Below are 15,767 nucleotides of genomic sequence, written 5' to 3' on the forward strand. Positions count from 1 at the left end.
CACTGAGTCAATGTTAATGCCTGTCAGAAGGGACCAGTGGAGTGTCCTCTACAAAGATCTCTATGTATCCTCCCCCAATGGAGAAGGGGTATTCTGGGATAGTCCTCAGCAATTGTTGGGCTTGGAGACATCTAAAGTCTCCCCTCACATGTACACCCCACACTGAGACATGGAATCGTAAGGCAAATGACTATTTGGCTTGGGAACACTGCATGGATCCCACTTCTCCACCTTATCTGATGTCAATATTACATTGGGGATCTTGGTGATGGATATTTACCAACAAGAGTAAAGCGGATTCCCCTTCAGTCACCGCAGGGCTGGCTGGAATTGGGTGGAAGCTCCTGGCCTATGCAGACCTCCTGCCACTGTATAGTAGGTTCTGGAATGAAGCTTTCAACCTTCATTATAATTTTGTTTGGCATATTTTTGAAATCACTCATAGAAAAAGAAACTCCTGTAACACCAACTTCTTCCTAGGTCTCTTGCTCCATGGAAAAGTCACAGCATCTTCTTCCTCACTCAAGGCATCAGATCTATCAACAATCATCTATGAGCTTGATCATTACATCAAGGGGCCAATAGAGAGTTTCATACCGACTCTGCTATGAATTCTAAGATATAAAGCATAACTACTCTGATCCTGAGAAAAGGGAACGTCAATCTAAGATTGCCTAGGGTCGGTAGCATTGGAAACATGGTAAAGTAGTGGGTAGTTTGCAAGAAATATTGAACACTTCATTGCAACAGAAATTGGGCTTAAGGTGTAAATATGTCGCAATGTACAACCGCACTATATGAATAACTAACTAAAAGAAAATCTGCAGCAAATTCAGAGGTATGCACTAATTTGATTTCCAAAGTCATCAGGTCAGATTTTTTTTTTACTTCCTTTCAACTCTCGGGTATCAGTGATTACTATCTGCCTGGACGATAAAAACAAGATCTGCAATATGTGGAATTTCCTTTGTCTTTAAAATTTAACCATGAGGCATTTGTAGTTGTCAGTAGAAATATTATCTGACCAGGGATCGGCTCATAGATCGGCTCATAGCTAGACTGTGCTACAGGTCAGAATGATGTGTAACACAGTCCAAGAGGGCCAATGTTAGACCTGACATCCTTGATGTGGACTTCGCCCAAACCTTTTGCCCTCAGCCCTCTTATTTTCGGAATTTCGTTTTTTTGCATTAGGACTATGTGCACTTTACCACTGCTAATCAGCGGTAAAGTGCTTGTATTCTCTCTTTTGAACATGGTAAACATGTCCTATACCTGATTGGCACACTTAATTTACTTGTACGTCTCTAGCAAACGGTACTATATGTACCCATGGCCTCTAAATTAAATGCTACTAGTGAACCTGCAGCACTCATTGTGCCACCCACAAAAGTAGCCTCTTTAAGTCATCTCTGGACTGCCACTGCAGCCTGTAGCGCATTTTTCAAACTGTCTTTTTGACCTGGCAGCATAAACCTTTTGCCAGGTCTAAACCTTCTTTTTTATTATATTACATATAAGGCACATGTAATGTTAGCCAGAAAGACCGTGGGACAGTGTGCATTGGCTTTTAGAAGTAAGGCATTTGTTTTTAAGGTTAACATGTCCTGGTAGTCAAAAACGTATACATTTGATTTTCAGTACTGTAATGCCTATCATCTGGTTGGATAGCTGTGGGTTACCTTATTACATTCATTGCTAACTTAAGATTGGGAGCAGGTCAGAATGTCATTATTAGACTCAAATGAATTGTAATGTGAAATACTCTTTCATCCTAAAGGCAGATTTTAAGTCACCAATTTGAAAAAGCAACTTTTAGAAAGTTGGGATTTTCTTGCACTGACCATTTGGTGCCTGCCGCTAGTGTTTCTGGACTGTGAATAGCTCTGCTGTTGGGCTTGTGTATTCCTGCCAGTGAGACAAAGAGGACTGGTTATAGGCAGGATGGGTCATCCTGCCTTAATGGTTGGGGGGCAGAGCCATTCCCTGCCCCACTTACATTTCAAAAGGTGTGCCTCTTGCACACACAAAGGAACCTTACACTAGTCTTTTGTCACCCCAGAGACAGATGTGGGAGTATCTAGGCATGTCCTCTCACTTCAATGGCTGGCACCAGGTGAAAATATAAGACATCAGAACAACTCTGCAGTACACTTCTGGACCTGTGGAAGACTTCAGAAGGACTGCCTTGTACTCCAAAGGACTGCCCTGCTGCTTGAGGTCTGCCTTGTTCCACAGAGGACTGCCCATCTGCTTGAGGCCTGCCTTGCTGTTTGAAGGGGAAGTAGACTATTTCCTTAACTCAGGAGCACCAGAAGTGACTCCAAGGCTAGTTGGCTTGCCTACTGTGTGAGTTACAGGAAACTGCTCCAAAGACCTTTAACCCTTCACCTTGTCTTTGCTGGAGTGAGTGCCAACCCCTGAAGTGGTGCTATCCAGGTCCAGGATGCCTGGAAATGGTGTTAGAAGTACTGCTCTTGCCTAACCCTAAAAGTTGGGATGTAGAAGAAAGTTCACCAAGAAGTCCCAGGAGAACCAACAGAAGACTAGGACCTACCAGCCAGACAATCTGCCCAAGGTGCACCACCGGTCATCCTGACTTCACGGTAGCACTATCCACATTGTTTTGCAGAGGCAAATTCTGTTCAGCAGGACCTCTCAGTGACAGTATCCAACATCATGGAGCCCCCTTCAGCTATCACTTGCAGCTTTGTCCCGCTGGAGTTTTTTTACAGGCTCTCCATTGATCATTGATGACGATGACCTCCACAGCCTGGAAATCCAGCTTTTCCTAATCTGAGTTTTTCCCCCCAGCGTCGACATCTTCACTGAGACCAGGTTCAGAGGCTCACCAATGACAACGCCTCCTCAGACATAGCCTGCTGCCTTGCCCCACTGAACTCTACCTTCTCCTGGGATTTTTCACTGAAAATCTTTAAAGTTCAAAGGTAAGAAAAGGCCAGGCCTTATCCACCTTTGAATCTGATACTCACTCCATCATGGCCTTAGCTTTTAACTTTGCCGCAGTCTCATGTGGCCAGATACCCACGGTAGACACTTTAATCTTTTAGCCGCTACATTTCACTACAAACATTTAAAAAATCATAACTCCAGTTCTACTGATTGGATGTAGTTAGTGTTGGTGTCATTTTGTTATTGAAATTTTCTCTATTTTGATACATTGTACTGGAATATTTTTTGTGTTGTGTTTGCATTTTATTACTCTTTGTGTGCTACATAAATACTTTACACTACACATTGCCTCTAAGGTAACCCTTACTGCTTTTGTGCCAAGCTACCAGAGGTTAATTTATGACTGTAGTGGTTCACCCTGACAAGGATTGAGGTTGTTGTTTGAGTAGGGCGTTCACCTGCTGCTATCAATAACCCAGTTTCTTACAATCAATGACTGTGGTACTTTAGTGAGATAGAGGCACAGGCCTTACTTCAATTGACAGAAAATCTTCCCCCCAGCTGATAGAAAATATAATCCTATTACATTTGTGTGCCATAGCATTGCAATTCCTACCCAAAAAACACAATGGAACTTTCTCTTTGTGTCGCACGTAGATTCAACATTTCACTTATCTTGAACTTCTTAATTCTATCTATCCACCGTTACCTCAACTAAAATTGCTTTTTCACCTTCATTCATATTGTGCACTGTGGCTTTGTGAAAGGGTAAAATGGATAAAACAATGATATAGACAATGTTAATTGCTGTTAGTTTACCTGAGTGTAATGGAATTAAATATATGTAAAATATGCTAATAAAATATATTGACTTTTAATAAAGCGAAACACCATTTTTATGGTTAGCATTTGATATACCAACAGTACTACGGGCAGGGTGGTATTGTTTTTAAAACATTATCATAAGTGCTGAGAATAGGTTTAAAAGAGTCAGTTTGATGTAGCCCTACAAAAGGCAAAGCAAAGAATGCATACAAGTGCAGGTGATGTTGGAGTAGTGTTCATGTTTGGCTTCTACATGTTTTAAGCACTGCAGAGCTCTAGTAACCTCCACATTAAACATGCTGCTTTTTCAAGGGATAGTGGTGTAAAAGCAGGATGTTCTGGCATGAAAGCAGGGCTTGAAAAAAGTGGCAGATCTCCCTACTTGGTCCTGTCATAGGTGGTGCGGATCAGTGGCTGTGTTGGGATTAATCAACACTATAATTTTTATGTACTATTTATGCAGGCAACATAGTCATACCACGCCTCTCATCATCATTATTTTGTTAAATCTTTTTATATAATACTACTTGTTGGAAAGTATCCTCCCGCTATTCTACGTTTGGTACTCACACGATTTCTTGTACATGAATGAAAATAAACTCCAAGCAAAATTCTTGGTTGAGGATTACTTTATCTGTCCACAAACTATATTCGTATAATGATAAAACACATGATAACATGTACACAAAAGAAAAAGCTTCAAAGTTCATACAATGTACATGACATTACATATTATAACATATATCAACATGTAAGTGTCCAACAAATAAATAAGTACATTCACAACGCATATGTGTCCACAAATATACGTGTCAACAAACATAAATGTCAAAAACTTTTAGAAACCAGAAATAGTGTCCAGCATAGTCAATTTATTGCATTGCTGGGGATATATTATTCCCCTCCACATGTGTGGTTCTTCAGACACTGAGAGGTCCTAAGCAGCCGGGGCATATAAAAAGCAATACTCTAAACAAAAGCTCGTCTAGCCCTATCCTTACTTCTCTCCCTTTTCTCTTCTTTTTTTTTTTTTGAAGAGCATTGTATCCATATTCAAAAGTAACAAGACATAAACAATGTGCATACCTGATCTAGGCTGGAGGGATGAAAGAGATGGCTCACCTTCACCTGAAGAGGTTCCTGAGGACTGCCTGACCAACTGTTACCTCGAGATAGTGCTTCCAAGCAGTAATGTTGTGTAAATGTATGGCAGCTTTTCCATGTCGCTGCTCTGCAAGTGTCTTGCAGAGGAACCCCCGCAAACAGTGCTGCTGAGGAAGAAACTGCCCGTGTAGAGTGAGCACGGACCGGTGAATGCAGTGGTTTGTCCGCTGCTTGATGGCAGAAACGAATGGCTGAGGATATCCATCTGGCTATACTCTGCTTGGAGAGCAGTTGACCTTATCTGGGTGCACTGTAAGCTACGAACAATTGATTGGAGCGGCGAAAGGACTTAGTCCTATCCAGGTAGAATTTAACACATCTCTTAATGTCTAAGGAGTGTAACGCATTTTCCGCAGGAGTAGATGGATGTGGAAAAAAGGTTTTAAAAACTAAGGGCTCGTTCATGTGGAAATCTGAAGGGACCTTAGGTATGAAATGCGGGTTCCTGCAAAGTAGTAATTTGTCTTGTTTGATCTGCAAGAACGGCTCCTGTATGGAGAGGGCCTGTATCTCACTGACCCGTCTGGCTGATGTGAGAGCCACCAGTAAAGCCACTTTCCAAGAAAGGTATTTCAGAGAAGCACGATGGATCGGTTCGAATGGATGTTTCATTAACTGTGCTAGAACAATATTCAGGTTCCACAAGGGAGAAGGAGGTCTGAATGGAGGAAAAACCCTGAACAGTCCTTTCAAAAACCGTTTGATTATTCTAGATGAATACAGCAAAGGTGAAGAGTCTGAACGTCTGTATGATGCTATTGCCGCAAGATACACCTTTATGGATGAATGCACAAGGCCTGATTGCACTAAATGTAATAAGTAAGGCAATAATTGTTCCAGTGGTGAGGACAGTGGATCAATTTGCCGCTGGTGGCACCAGAAACAAAATGTTCTCCATTTGCAAAAATAAGCCTTATTAGTGCTATCTGCTCTAGCTCTGGACAAAATATCCCTACATTCCTGTGGGATATTCAGATGTGCGAACTCCCTGTGTTCAGGAGCCATGCTGACAAATGCATCGACTGAGGATCCGGGTGCCATATTTGCCCTTTGTTCATTGTTAGTAAGTGCAGAGACGGTTTCAGCGGAATGTGAGGCTTGATTAATAGAAGAAGAAGCTCTGCGAACCAGTGTTGGCGAGGCCAGTACGGAGCTATCAATATTAGGGCGCACAGCTCCTTTTTCATCTTTGTGAGGACTCTTGGGATCAGTGGAATTGGAGGAAAGGCGTAAGCAAAGATGCCTGACCAAGCTATGGAAAACGCATTCCCCCAAGATCCCTTTTGGAGATGCCAGCTTGCGAAGTACTGGCATTTGGCGTTCCATTTGCTGGCGAACAGGTCGATTCTGGGCGTTCCCCACTGGGAAAAGATGTAATCCACTGTGGACTGGTCCAGCTCCCATTCGTGGCAGCTTGATCTTTGTCTGCTGAGTGAGTCTGCTATCTTGTTCTCTATCCCCAACAGATGCACCGCTGTGAGTCTGATGCCTTGCTGCGAGGCCCAATTCCAAATTTTTCCATCTTCCCTGGAGAGGGTGAGAGACCTCGTGCCTCCTTGTTTCTTGAGGTAATGCATCGTAGTGGTGTTCGCTGTTCTTATTACTACGTCTGACCCCACTATCTTCGGAAGAAAAGCCTGCAAAGAAAGATAAACTGCTCTGAGCTCTAGCAGGTTGATGTCCATCGCCCTCAACTCTAGTGGCCACTTGCCACTTACTTTAAGATCTTGCAAAACGGCTCCCCAGCCCTCCAGAGAGGCGTCTGTAGTGATAGTCCACGGAGCTGGACGATGTAGAAAGGAAAGGCCGACAGACAGATGATGCTTTTGAGACCACCATGTCAGAGCTTTGACTATTGCTGGGGTTATGCTTATCCGATCTTCGAAGCTTCCAGAAACCTGGAGCCATTGAAGATTGAGTTGCTTCCGAAGTGGTCGCATTTTTAGTCTGCAGAGGGGAACCAGAGGTATGCATGATGACATCATGCCCAACAAGGATTTGAAAAGGCGAACTGAAATAGAGTTTCTTCCCTGTATTGACTTTGCTAGAGTCAGTAACTTCTGTTGTCTCTCTACTGTGGGACACGCCATGGTGGATTGTGTGTCCAGGTTCGCCCCTAAAAAGGTGATACTGCTTGCTGGTAGAGGTTTGGACTCCTCCCAGTTGATGGTGAGGCCTAAACTTCTGAGTATGAAAACGCCCCTTCTTGTTGATCTGTGCGCTCCTGCGCAGGTGTTTGCTTTTATCAGCCAATCATCGAGATATGGAAATATCTGGTGTTTTCTCCTCGTGAGGAAAGCTGCGATTGGCGCTAGGCATTTGGTAAATATCCTTGGAGCTGACTTTAGGCCAAAAGGGAGGACACGAAATTGAAAATGGCTTCCGGCTACCATGAATCTCAGGTACTGTCTGTGGGTAGGGTGGATGGGAATGTGGAAATATGCGTCTTTTAGGTCTAGTGTAGACATGAAATCTCCCTGGTTCAGTCGCAGGAGGACATCCTGTAGGCTTATCATGCGGAACAACTGCTTTCTTAAGTAGATGTTTAATTCTCTTAGGTCGAGGATCAGCCTCCAGTCTTTCCACTTCTTGCGAATGAGAAAGAACCTGGAATAAAAACTCCTCCCTCGCTGTGCCAGAGGTATTTTCTCTATAGCTACTTTGAGGAGCATCTTGCTGATCTCCCTCTTAAGTTGTTCTGGATACCTTGATGGAGTCCTGCAAGGAGGACTGGAGGGAGGTAGTTGGATAAATTCCAGAGTGTGGCCCTGTTTCACTAATTGGAGGACCCACTTGTCTGATGTGATGACTTGCCAATCTTGAGGAACAGGGATATCCTTCCGCCTAGAACCAGAGGAGGAAAGTTGGATGTAGCTGGCGCCTTGGATGTATCAGGCTCTACGACCCGAGCCCTTAGCAGGGTGGGTTGAGCGTCCTCTAGTGCCAGATCTACCATAAGCTGCTTGTGGTGGTTGTCTTTGTGGGTAGTATTGATGAAACTGCTGAGAGGAGGAAGGATAGGTTGAGTATCTATGTTGCTGATAGCCTCCTCTATATAAAGGCAGTCCACATCCTCTAGCTCGAAAGGAAGGCTTCCGAAACTGGAGAGTCCCTAACGATCTTGCTGTATCCGTGTCGGATTTGATAGATTGTAAGGCCTCATCAATATGTCTACCAAATAATGCTTGGCCATCGAAAGGTAGGTCTAAAATCTTATTCTGTACCTCAGGCCGGAATTATGTAGCCTTTAGCCAGCCTTGTCTCCTAAGTACAGCCGCACCTGCGAGCTGGCGACATGCAGTCGTGGCTATGTTCATTGCACAGTCTATGAGCTCATCTGAAGTGTGCTGACCTTCCTGCAACGTCTTCCTTGCCTCCTATCTTCCATCCTCTGGCAACTGGTCAATATGCGGGACGATGTCTTCCCAGAGCTGCCTATCATACCTGGCTAACACCGCTAGGTAGTTAGCCGCTCTTATCACTAGGCTAGCCATCGAAGAAAACCTCTTTCCAATATTGTCTAGCCGTCTACCTTCTTTGTTTGGAGGCGCAGAAAACGGGGCAGATGGATTCTTGGACTTCCTCTGTGCCGCCTGGGCCACCACCGAGTCCGGATGAGGATGACCAATTAGACATGCTAGGGCTTCGTCTGGTGCCTTGTATTTTTTATCCAGTCGTGGCAGTACTGCTGTGACAGTAGCAGGGTTGTGCATGACTTTTAACCCTTCTTCCCATAAGTAGCTGTCCAGTGGAATAGAGCGCACAGATTTCTGGAACGGCTCTTTAAAATCATATAGGAAGCAATCTGTTTGCTTGGACGGCATTGGCAAGGCGAAACGTTTAGCTGCTCTCTCCAGGAGATTATGAAATCCCCCGATGTTGTCTGGAAGGGATTCTACCTTTGACTGTGAAGGAGAAGGAGGAGCAGAAATAATGTATTCATCCCACTCCAAATGAGTGTCAAGGAGCTCCCCTTCTTCCTGATCCCCTTCTGACATGTCAATGTCCTGAGGTAAAGTCATATCCGGCGTGGTCACATTTGTTAGTGGCAATGAGGTCGGTCTCTGACGTGGAGTTGTAACCCAGAGACGGGTGACGGCGGAGGTTGCTCCCCTTGAGGAGGAAAACGCATACTGTAATCAGCCAACATTGCCCAGAGGTCAGATAGCAGCGAAGTTGGAATGTATGCCCCTTCCTGACATTGTTGATCTCCTCCATAGTGCTAAGGGTCATAAGTTTCCTCAAATTTGTCTTCGTCCTGATATTTGACGTTCAATTGAGAGGGGCTATGGGCTGTTCCAAATGGACCCTCGTCATCCGACTCTTCATCTCCCTCTAACAAGTGAACTGGTATGAGAGGGGTCACCTTACTAAGTGAGGTGTGCTTTGGGGTAAGTCTTTCTTGTTTTTTATGTTGTTTTTCCCTCGTCAACGGTGTAGTCGACGGCGCAGATATAGGGGGTCATTCCGACCCTGGCGGTCCATGACCGCCAGGGCCGGGGACCGTGGAAGCACCGCCAACAGGCTGGCGGTGCTTCCTGGCCAATTCTGATCGCGGCGGTAAAGCCGCGGTCAGAAAAGGGGAACCGGCGGTTTCCCGCCGGTTTTCCCCTGGCCAAAGGAATCCTCCATGGCGGCGCTGCAAGCAGCGCCGCCATGGGGATTCCGACCCCCTTCCCGCCAGCCTGTTCCTGGCGGTTTACACCGCCAGGAAAAGGCTGGCGGGAACGGGTGTCGTGGGGCCCCTGGGGGCCCCTGCACTGCCCATGCCACTGGCATGGGCAGTGCAGGGGCCCCCTAACAGGGCCCCATAAAGATTTTCAGTGTCTGCTTGGCAGACACTGAAAATCGCGATGGGTGCCACTGCACCCGTCGCACCGCAGCAAATCCGCCGGCTCCATTCGGAGCCAGCTTCATCTTTGCTGGGGCTTTCCCACTGGGCCGGCGGGCGATCTTTTGCAGATCGCCCGCCGGCCCAGCGGGAAAGTCGGAATGTCCCCCGCGGTCATCTGACCGCGGGGCGGTGTTTGGGCGGTTTCCGCACGGCGGGCGGCGCCCGCCGGGGTCGGAATGACCCCCATAGTCTTCTTCAATGGTGGAGTCGCCGTCGACGAATGCTTGGAGATCTTGATCATCGACAGCCTTACCGAAGAGTCTACCGTCAATGAAGCCGTCGACGATGGTAAACCAGATAGCATTGTTACCGTCGTCGACGATAATGAAGTGTAGATCTTTGTCGACTATGACATCGTCGACGCTGCTCTCGTCAACGGTGGGGCACTCGTCGACGATTATGTCATTGTCATAACTGTCGTCGACGGTGGAACAGTGGAAGTCATAGTCGACGGTGGGAAGACACTCACCGACGGTCTGTCGACGATGAGTCCACTTTCGACATTACATTTTTAGCTTCTGAAGTAGATGAAGGCCTTTTGAACGGCACAGATGGTGGTACAGAGGATGATTTCTTATGCCTTTCAGTACTGCTGGCATGACCTCTCTCCCCTTTCCTGGAAGATTTATGAGGTGAAGTAAAGGGGCTGCGGCCCTTGTAAGACCCTGATGCAGTCTTTTGTGAGCTTTTCATGATTGTTGGGAAGGAGATCTTGTGTCTGATCTCGCCCTTTTTGATGACTTTTTGGATGTTGAAGAGTCATCACTATCAGAGTCAGAGACTGGATTATCTCTGTACTTTAGTTTCTGCAGCCAAATTAATAATCTGCCTTCTCTATCCTTAAGAGTTTTAGAGGGAAAGGTATGACAAACCTTACAGTCCTTGGCTGAGTGTTCTGGATAGAGGCAGTATATGCAATCCTGATGAGAGTCTTCAGAATGTAGTTGTTTCTTACCACAAGTTTTGCAGTTTCTGAATAAACCCTTTTTCTCCTTGTCAGACATGTTGTAGGTGTTAACCCCAATCAATCAAAACAAGGTTTGCAGAGAAAAAATGGCTTCAAGGTAATCCAAAGGTATGAAGAAAGAGCAGAGCTCTAAGGAGACACCCTAGCACGACGTGCGGTAGAAAATCTGAGGTGCTGGAGCTTCTCTCAGGAGGATTCTAGAGGGTGGTGTCATCTGATTGGTGGATGCCCAAGTTTGGTCCATTTTTCTTAAAATGACTATGATAGACTTTTAAATTGAAGAGGCCTAGGGCCCTTGTATTAATATGTTTCAACACTACTTGTGTAATTGTACCTCGGGCTCCCATCTCAACGACGGGGAATGATTCAAGCATGTGAATCTAAGAAAGTTCCAATACTGGAGTAATATAAATGACTAACTATATAGTAGAAAATTACATTAAAAATCTAAATGTATTGTTAAATATTTAAAATAACAATCAATTGATACCTTTTAAAAAACAGTCAATGAAATATCAAAAAGACAATTACAAATTAATTTACATTTAATGAAATATATAATTTAATTAACTTTCCACCCTATGTCCTAACAAGTCCAACAACCAGCTGCTAATATCTAAATTACCAATTGCACCACAAACAAATTAAACAAAAAGTCACACATTATACTTTAATAAATAAGGAAACAAATATTAAAGTAATAGATTTACATAATTAATAAGCAACTAAATATTAAACTTACATTAGCAATTGAATAACATTAAAAACTAAATGATAATGCCCCACCATATTTCCCTTACAATCCAACAACCCACTACTACACTATGAATTAGAATTAGAATTCAAAACATACCCATTTAAATTTACCAAAGTAATGACAACATTCTAACAATTAAACCAATACTACTAACACATAAAATTAAAATAATAAGCAGAGCAGTGCATGCTAAATAAATAAAAATTATATTTATTACCACTTTTTTGTAGCGACAATTTCAAATAAATTAAATTCTTCAAACTGCAATTAAATAAAAAAATATTATTGTGTTTGATATGCTAATCTATGATGTTTTTGTAGTCACAATATTCTTGACACACTATTCATGTCACACAAAGTTTATTGGGTCATCCACTTTAAATATTAAGGATTATAATATCAGGAAGGTAAATTGATATTTGTAAGTATAGATTTACGATTATTAACCCCACATCTATGTACCTTTATGATATATATGTTATCAAGGTACTTATATGTGTAGTTAAGTATAGTAAACATATGCTTAGGGCTACTTGAATAATGCAAATCTGCAACAACTTCATGTTTTTCATAATTATGGATGCCATATAATCCACCATTTGCTTTATCATCTGCAGATTTTAATAGTTCCTAGTGCAAAAGTATCAAAAGTTACTAAAATCACAGCTACCTGTGTTGATGTGCTGTGGAAGGCCCAATGCAAAGAATGACTGGTCATCTTTCAGTTGTTTATGAATGTATGTGAAATGTTTGTCCAGTGTTAACAATTTTAAAATGAGAAAATTATGAAAGAATACCATTACCAATTGGTCAACATTAGGTTGCATAATTTGACTTTTTTTCTGCATCATTTAGTTAAACTTGCTGCATAATTCCAGTGGCCCTGCCCATGCTTACCTAGATGAACTCATCTTCACAATATTTTGCTCAATATTTTTGCCACAGTATTATGGAACCACAATATTCTGTAGCTGATATTCTGGTCGAATATGGTTGCATATATTAAATGGGGATTGTAGCAGGATGCAACTAGTGTTTTATACTACCAGCTTAACTTACTTGTAGAGACATTTAAAAAAAATGTTTTTGATTCTGTGAATGCCACAAACCAAAATGCTTTTAATTATCCTGTGTGCCCTTATGTGGTGGTCATACTCTGTCTTATGTCCTGCAGCACAGATGGCATTTTGTCTAGAGCCTGCAAAGATGCAGGGTCAGGGCCAGCTATGTCCTCAAGCTGCAGGTGGACGGTTGAATCCAAGCCCCCAAATTTGCTTACCTCTCTAGGGCAGGGACATGTAAATCCCCATCATGACCCTCCATGATGAAGCTCTAGTGACTTGAAGGGCTCACATCTGCACCTGAATCTTTCTATAAGGTTTCAACTGCAAGAGCAGTTTTTGATCACTCCTTTCTGCACAGTTTCATCTGCAAGAGGAGATGATGAATATTATTTGGCATTTGCACATACAGGACCAGATCCCAGAGCCATTTTTTTCAGTTAGGATCTACAAACAAGTGTCAAGAAGGTGTTGGCTAAGTTATCAAGAACACTGTACACATACTCTCTCTGATCACAATATGAAAAACAGGGATAGTCAAATGATTGCAGCACAGCATCCACACCTTTCTTACAATGACTGCAAACAAGGAATTCATACTTGTGTCACCTGGAGGAATCTGTGTTGTAAAATCATGAAATTATGGTTATTTTCCACACCTTTGGTTGGCTACAAGTCCTCGAACACTGATTTTATGGTGTGTGTTGGATGTCTGCACACAATGATCACATATATCCAAGGTCACCACAATGTTACCTACTTGCCTGTACAGCTCTGGGTAAACCCTAAACATCTAATGTAAGGCCTACATGAATGCCATATTGACCCATTCCCTACTTTGTGAGGAATAACATTTTCCCTCAACCACACTACTCTGCAACATTTATGCCCTGTCTTACTCCACACAAGATTTCATATACTGCCTTCCGGGCATAGCTGGTCCTCTAACCTGCCCTATGCCTACCTTCAAAATTCTCAGATGCCCTGATACTGATCATGCCTATATGCTACAATTAGGCCTCAGTGCAATTAAGATTAGGGGTCATTTACCAATCCTACATGTGGTGCAAAATGTGCCATGCCAACATCGCTGGTGATGGTATAGTCTTAACACAAATAAACAATACAAAACAAAACATTACATTTTCTTCATGTTACAGTCTTTTGAATGCTGACCTGCCCTAGAAGTCCCAGCGAGGTCTCATTTGATGCTTCATTCCCATTTGGGGCTTCAGGAGGCCGGATACATTCTCCAAAATGTCCCTCTTTGTCACTCGGTATGAACAAATTAGTAAGTAGTGCTCTGGTGGACCAAGGGTGAGGACCCAGGTACCTAGTTTCCATGAAATGTGCCACAAAGTGCCAAGAAGAGGGAGCTGCAGGCCAGAGGAGGGCTTCCCTGCTTGCCTGTTTAAAGAAGTTGTGAGTGGGCACAGGAGAGGTCTTCCATGCCTTCACGAAATAAGAAGCTCTGACTGGGCCCCAGAAGAGGGCTCCGGCTGGCCTGGAGATGTCCAGATGAGGGATCATTTGACTCAAGCCTTGCAAGTCATAGATCTGAAAGCAAATTTAGAGAAAGATTTGTCACTATAGACTGAAGCCAAGATGGTGGATACAACTTTGGCAATATCCTCTCGACGCCATCTTTTACAGTTTAGATACTTCAAAAGGTTTTACAATTATCCAATGAATCTTTGGAAGATGGGCTGTGCACCAAATTCCCAATGCCTGAGATGCAACACATATAAGGGCATGTATATTCATGTAATATTGGAATGCACAGCAACAGCACAAAATTGGAAGCCTATAGCACACATACCGTGAGAGGTAATTGGCAAGAAATGTGAGTTTGGATCCCAAAATGATGCTACTTGGCTACGTGGATGAATAAGAAGGTCCATGTGGTATTAGCCAAGAGGGATCCACTAGACATGGGCACTCAGAAATGGCCCCTACAATTGGAGAGTGGACAAGGGGCATGTACTACTGTGGTAAAACTGAACAACTAGTTTAAAGAATGTGAGGCCATTCCCAAAGGTACGCAAAGATCTGGGACAGATGGTGGGACTATTTGCTTAATGCAGGTGATGGAACTGAAAGGCTCCATATTATGATATCACTGGTACAAATTTGACATTTTTAACATGTGTAGATGGTAAAAGTATGCAGGTGAGTTTTCTTGTAGATTTGCGAGGTGAGACTGGAGAAGGGACAAAGCTTGAAGTGTGTGGTTTTTGTTGTTGTTGTCATGACGTCAATCCAATACAAATAGCATATAAAAAAGCTGCCCTCGAATCATGTACAAACTGGTGTAATCCATTAAAGGAAATCCTTCTCTACTAAAATGTTATGTGCACAAAACCGTTTTAAAGAGGCATCTGCTATGGTCCGTTCCTTATTTACTTCACTGTGAATTAGACACATTTGATCGCTTATAGCAACTTTTGTGAAAAACGTTTTATTTTTTCAAAGAAAAATCTTTAAATGTGTGGCAGTAACATATGTATTGAAACCAGTGTTTAATTTGTAAATAAGAAAGTGCTGGGGCTCCTCTTTAACACACGGCAGCTGCAATTAAATGTGCGAACACGGAATACTCAGGCGGCATAATCGCGAAGCCACCTCGGACCTCTTCAATCCATTTAAAGCTGCTCCCTGCCCCTTCAGCTCACTCCTGCAGCTTTCCCTCATTATGACGCTTTTTCGTTTTTCTCTTCCTCCGTCTTTCCCAAACGTGTCTTTTGCTCGCAGCAAATGGTTGAGGCAGTAGAATAAGCGCCGGCCCTCAAAAATAAGTGCCGGTGCTCAGCACCGGAAACAACAAGCACAAATTAAGCATTGATTGAAACTGTCAATCGTAGAATGTCTAAGGACCAGTAGAAAATTAGCAAATGGCACTGCACTCACATTTCATCCATGCCGATATGGTGCTTCTAAATCCTGAAGCATTTATGAAACTTTCCAACACTATCACCTCAGGGCCGCCGCTGGATCGAAGCCCTTCTAGGATTTGGAAAGAAACCTTTCTGATGGACATCCGTATCAGGTCGATATTTGAAGCAAAGGTGATAGAGGATTGGAAAAGGGCACTGGTAGTTCCTTCACTGAAAAAGCCTTGTGAGAATCCATCTGTTTTGAGTAACTTTTGCCCGATATCACTAGGGACTGTTTCTGTTAAAATGTTGG

At 43.3% G+C, this 15,767-nt stretch overlaps 1 protein-coding gene across 1 annotated transcript in view; it reads left to right on the forward strand.

Annotated features, from left to right (window-relative positions):
• Positions 1-9,972: 9,972 nt before the first annotated feature.
• The window catches only part of LOC138267241 (extracellular calcium-sensing receptor-like), a 60,199-nt gene continuing 54,404 nt past the window's right edge, over positions 9,973-15,767 (forward strand). Inside the window, exon 1 of the mRNA XM_069216097.1 lies at positions 9,973-10,084. Within this exon, the coding sequence (XP_069072198.1) occupies positions 9,973-10,084 (112 nt within the window). The remainder of the gene's footprint in view (positions 10,085-15,767) is intronic.

The sequence above is a fragment of the Pleurodeles waltl genome, chromosome 12 (genome assembly GCF_031143425.1).
Source record: "Pleurodeles waltl isolate 20211129_DDA chromosome 12, aPleWal1.hap1.20221129, whole genome shotgun sequence".
Classification (NCBI taxonomy): Eukaryota; Metazoa; Chordata; class Amphibia; order Caudata; family Salamandridae; genus Pleurodeles; species Pleurodeles waltl.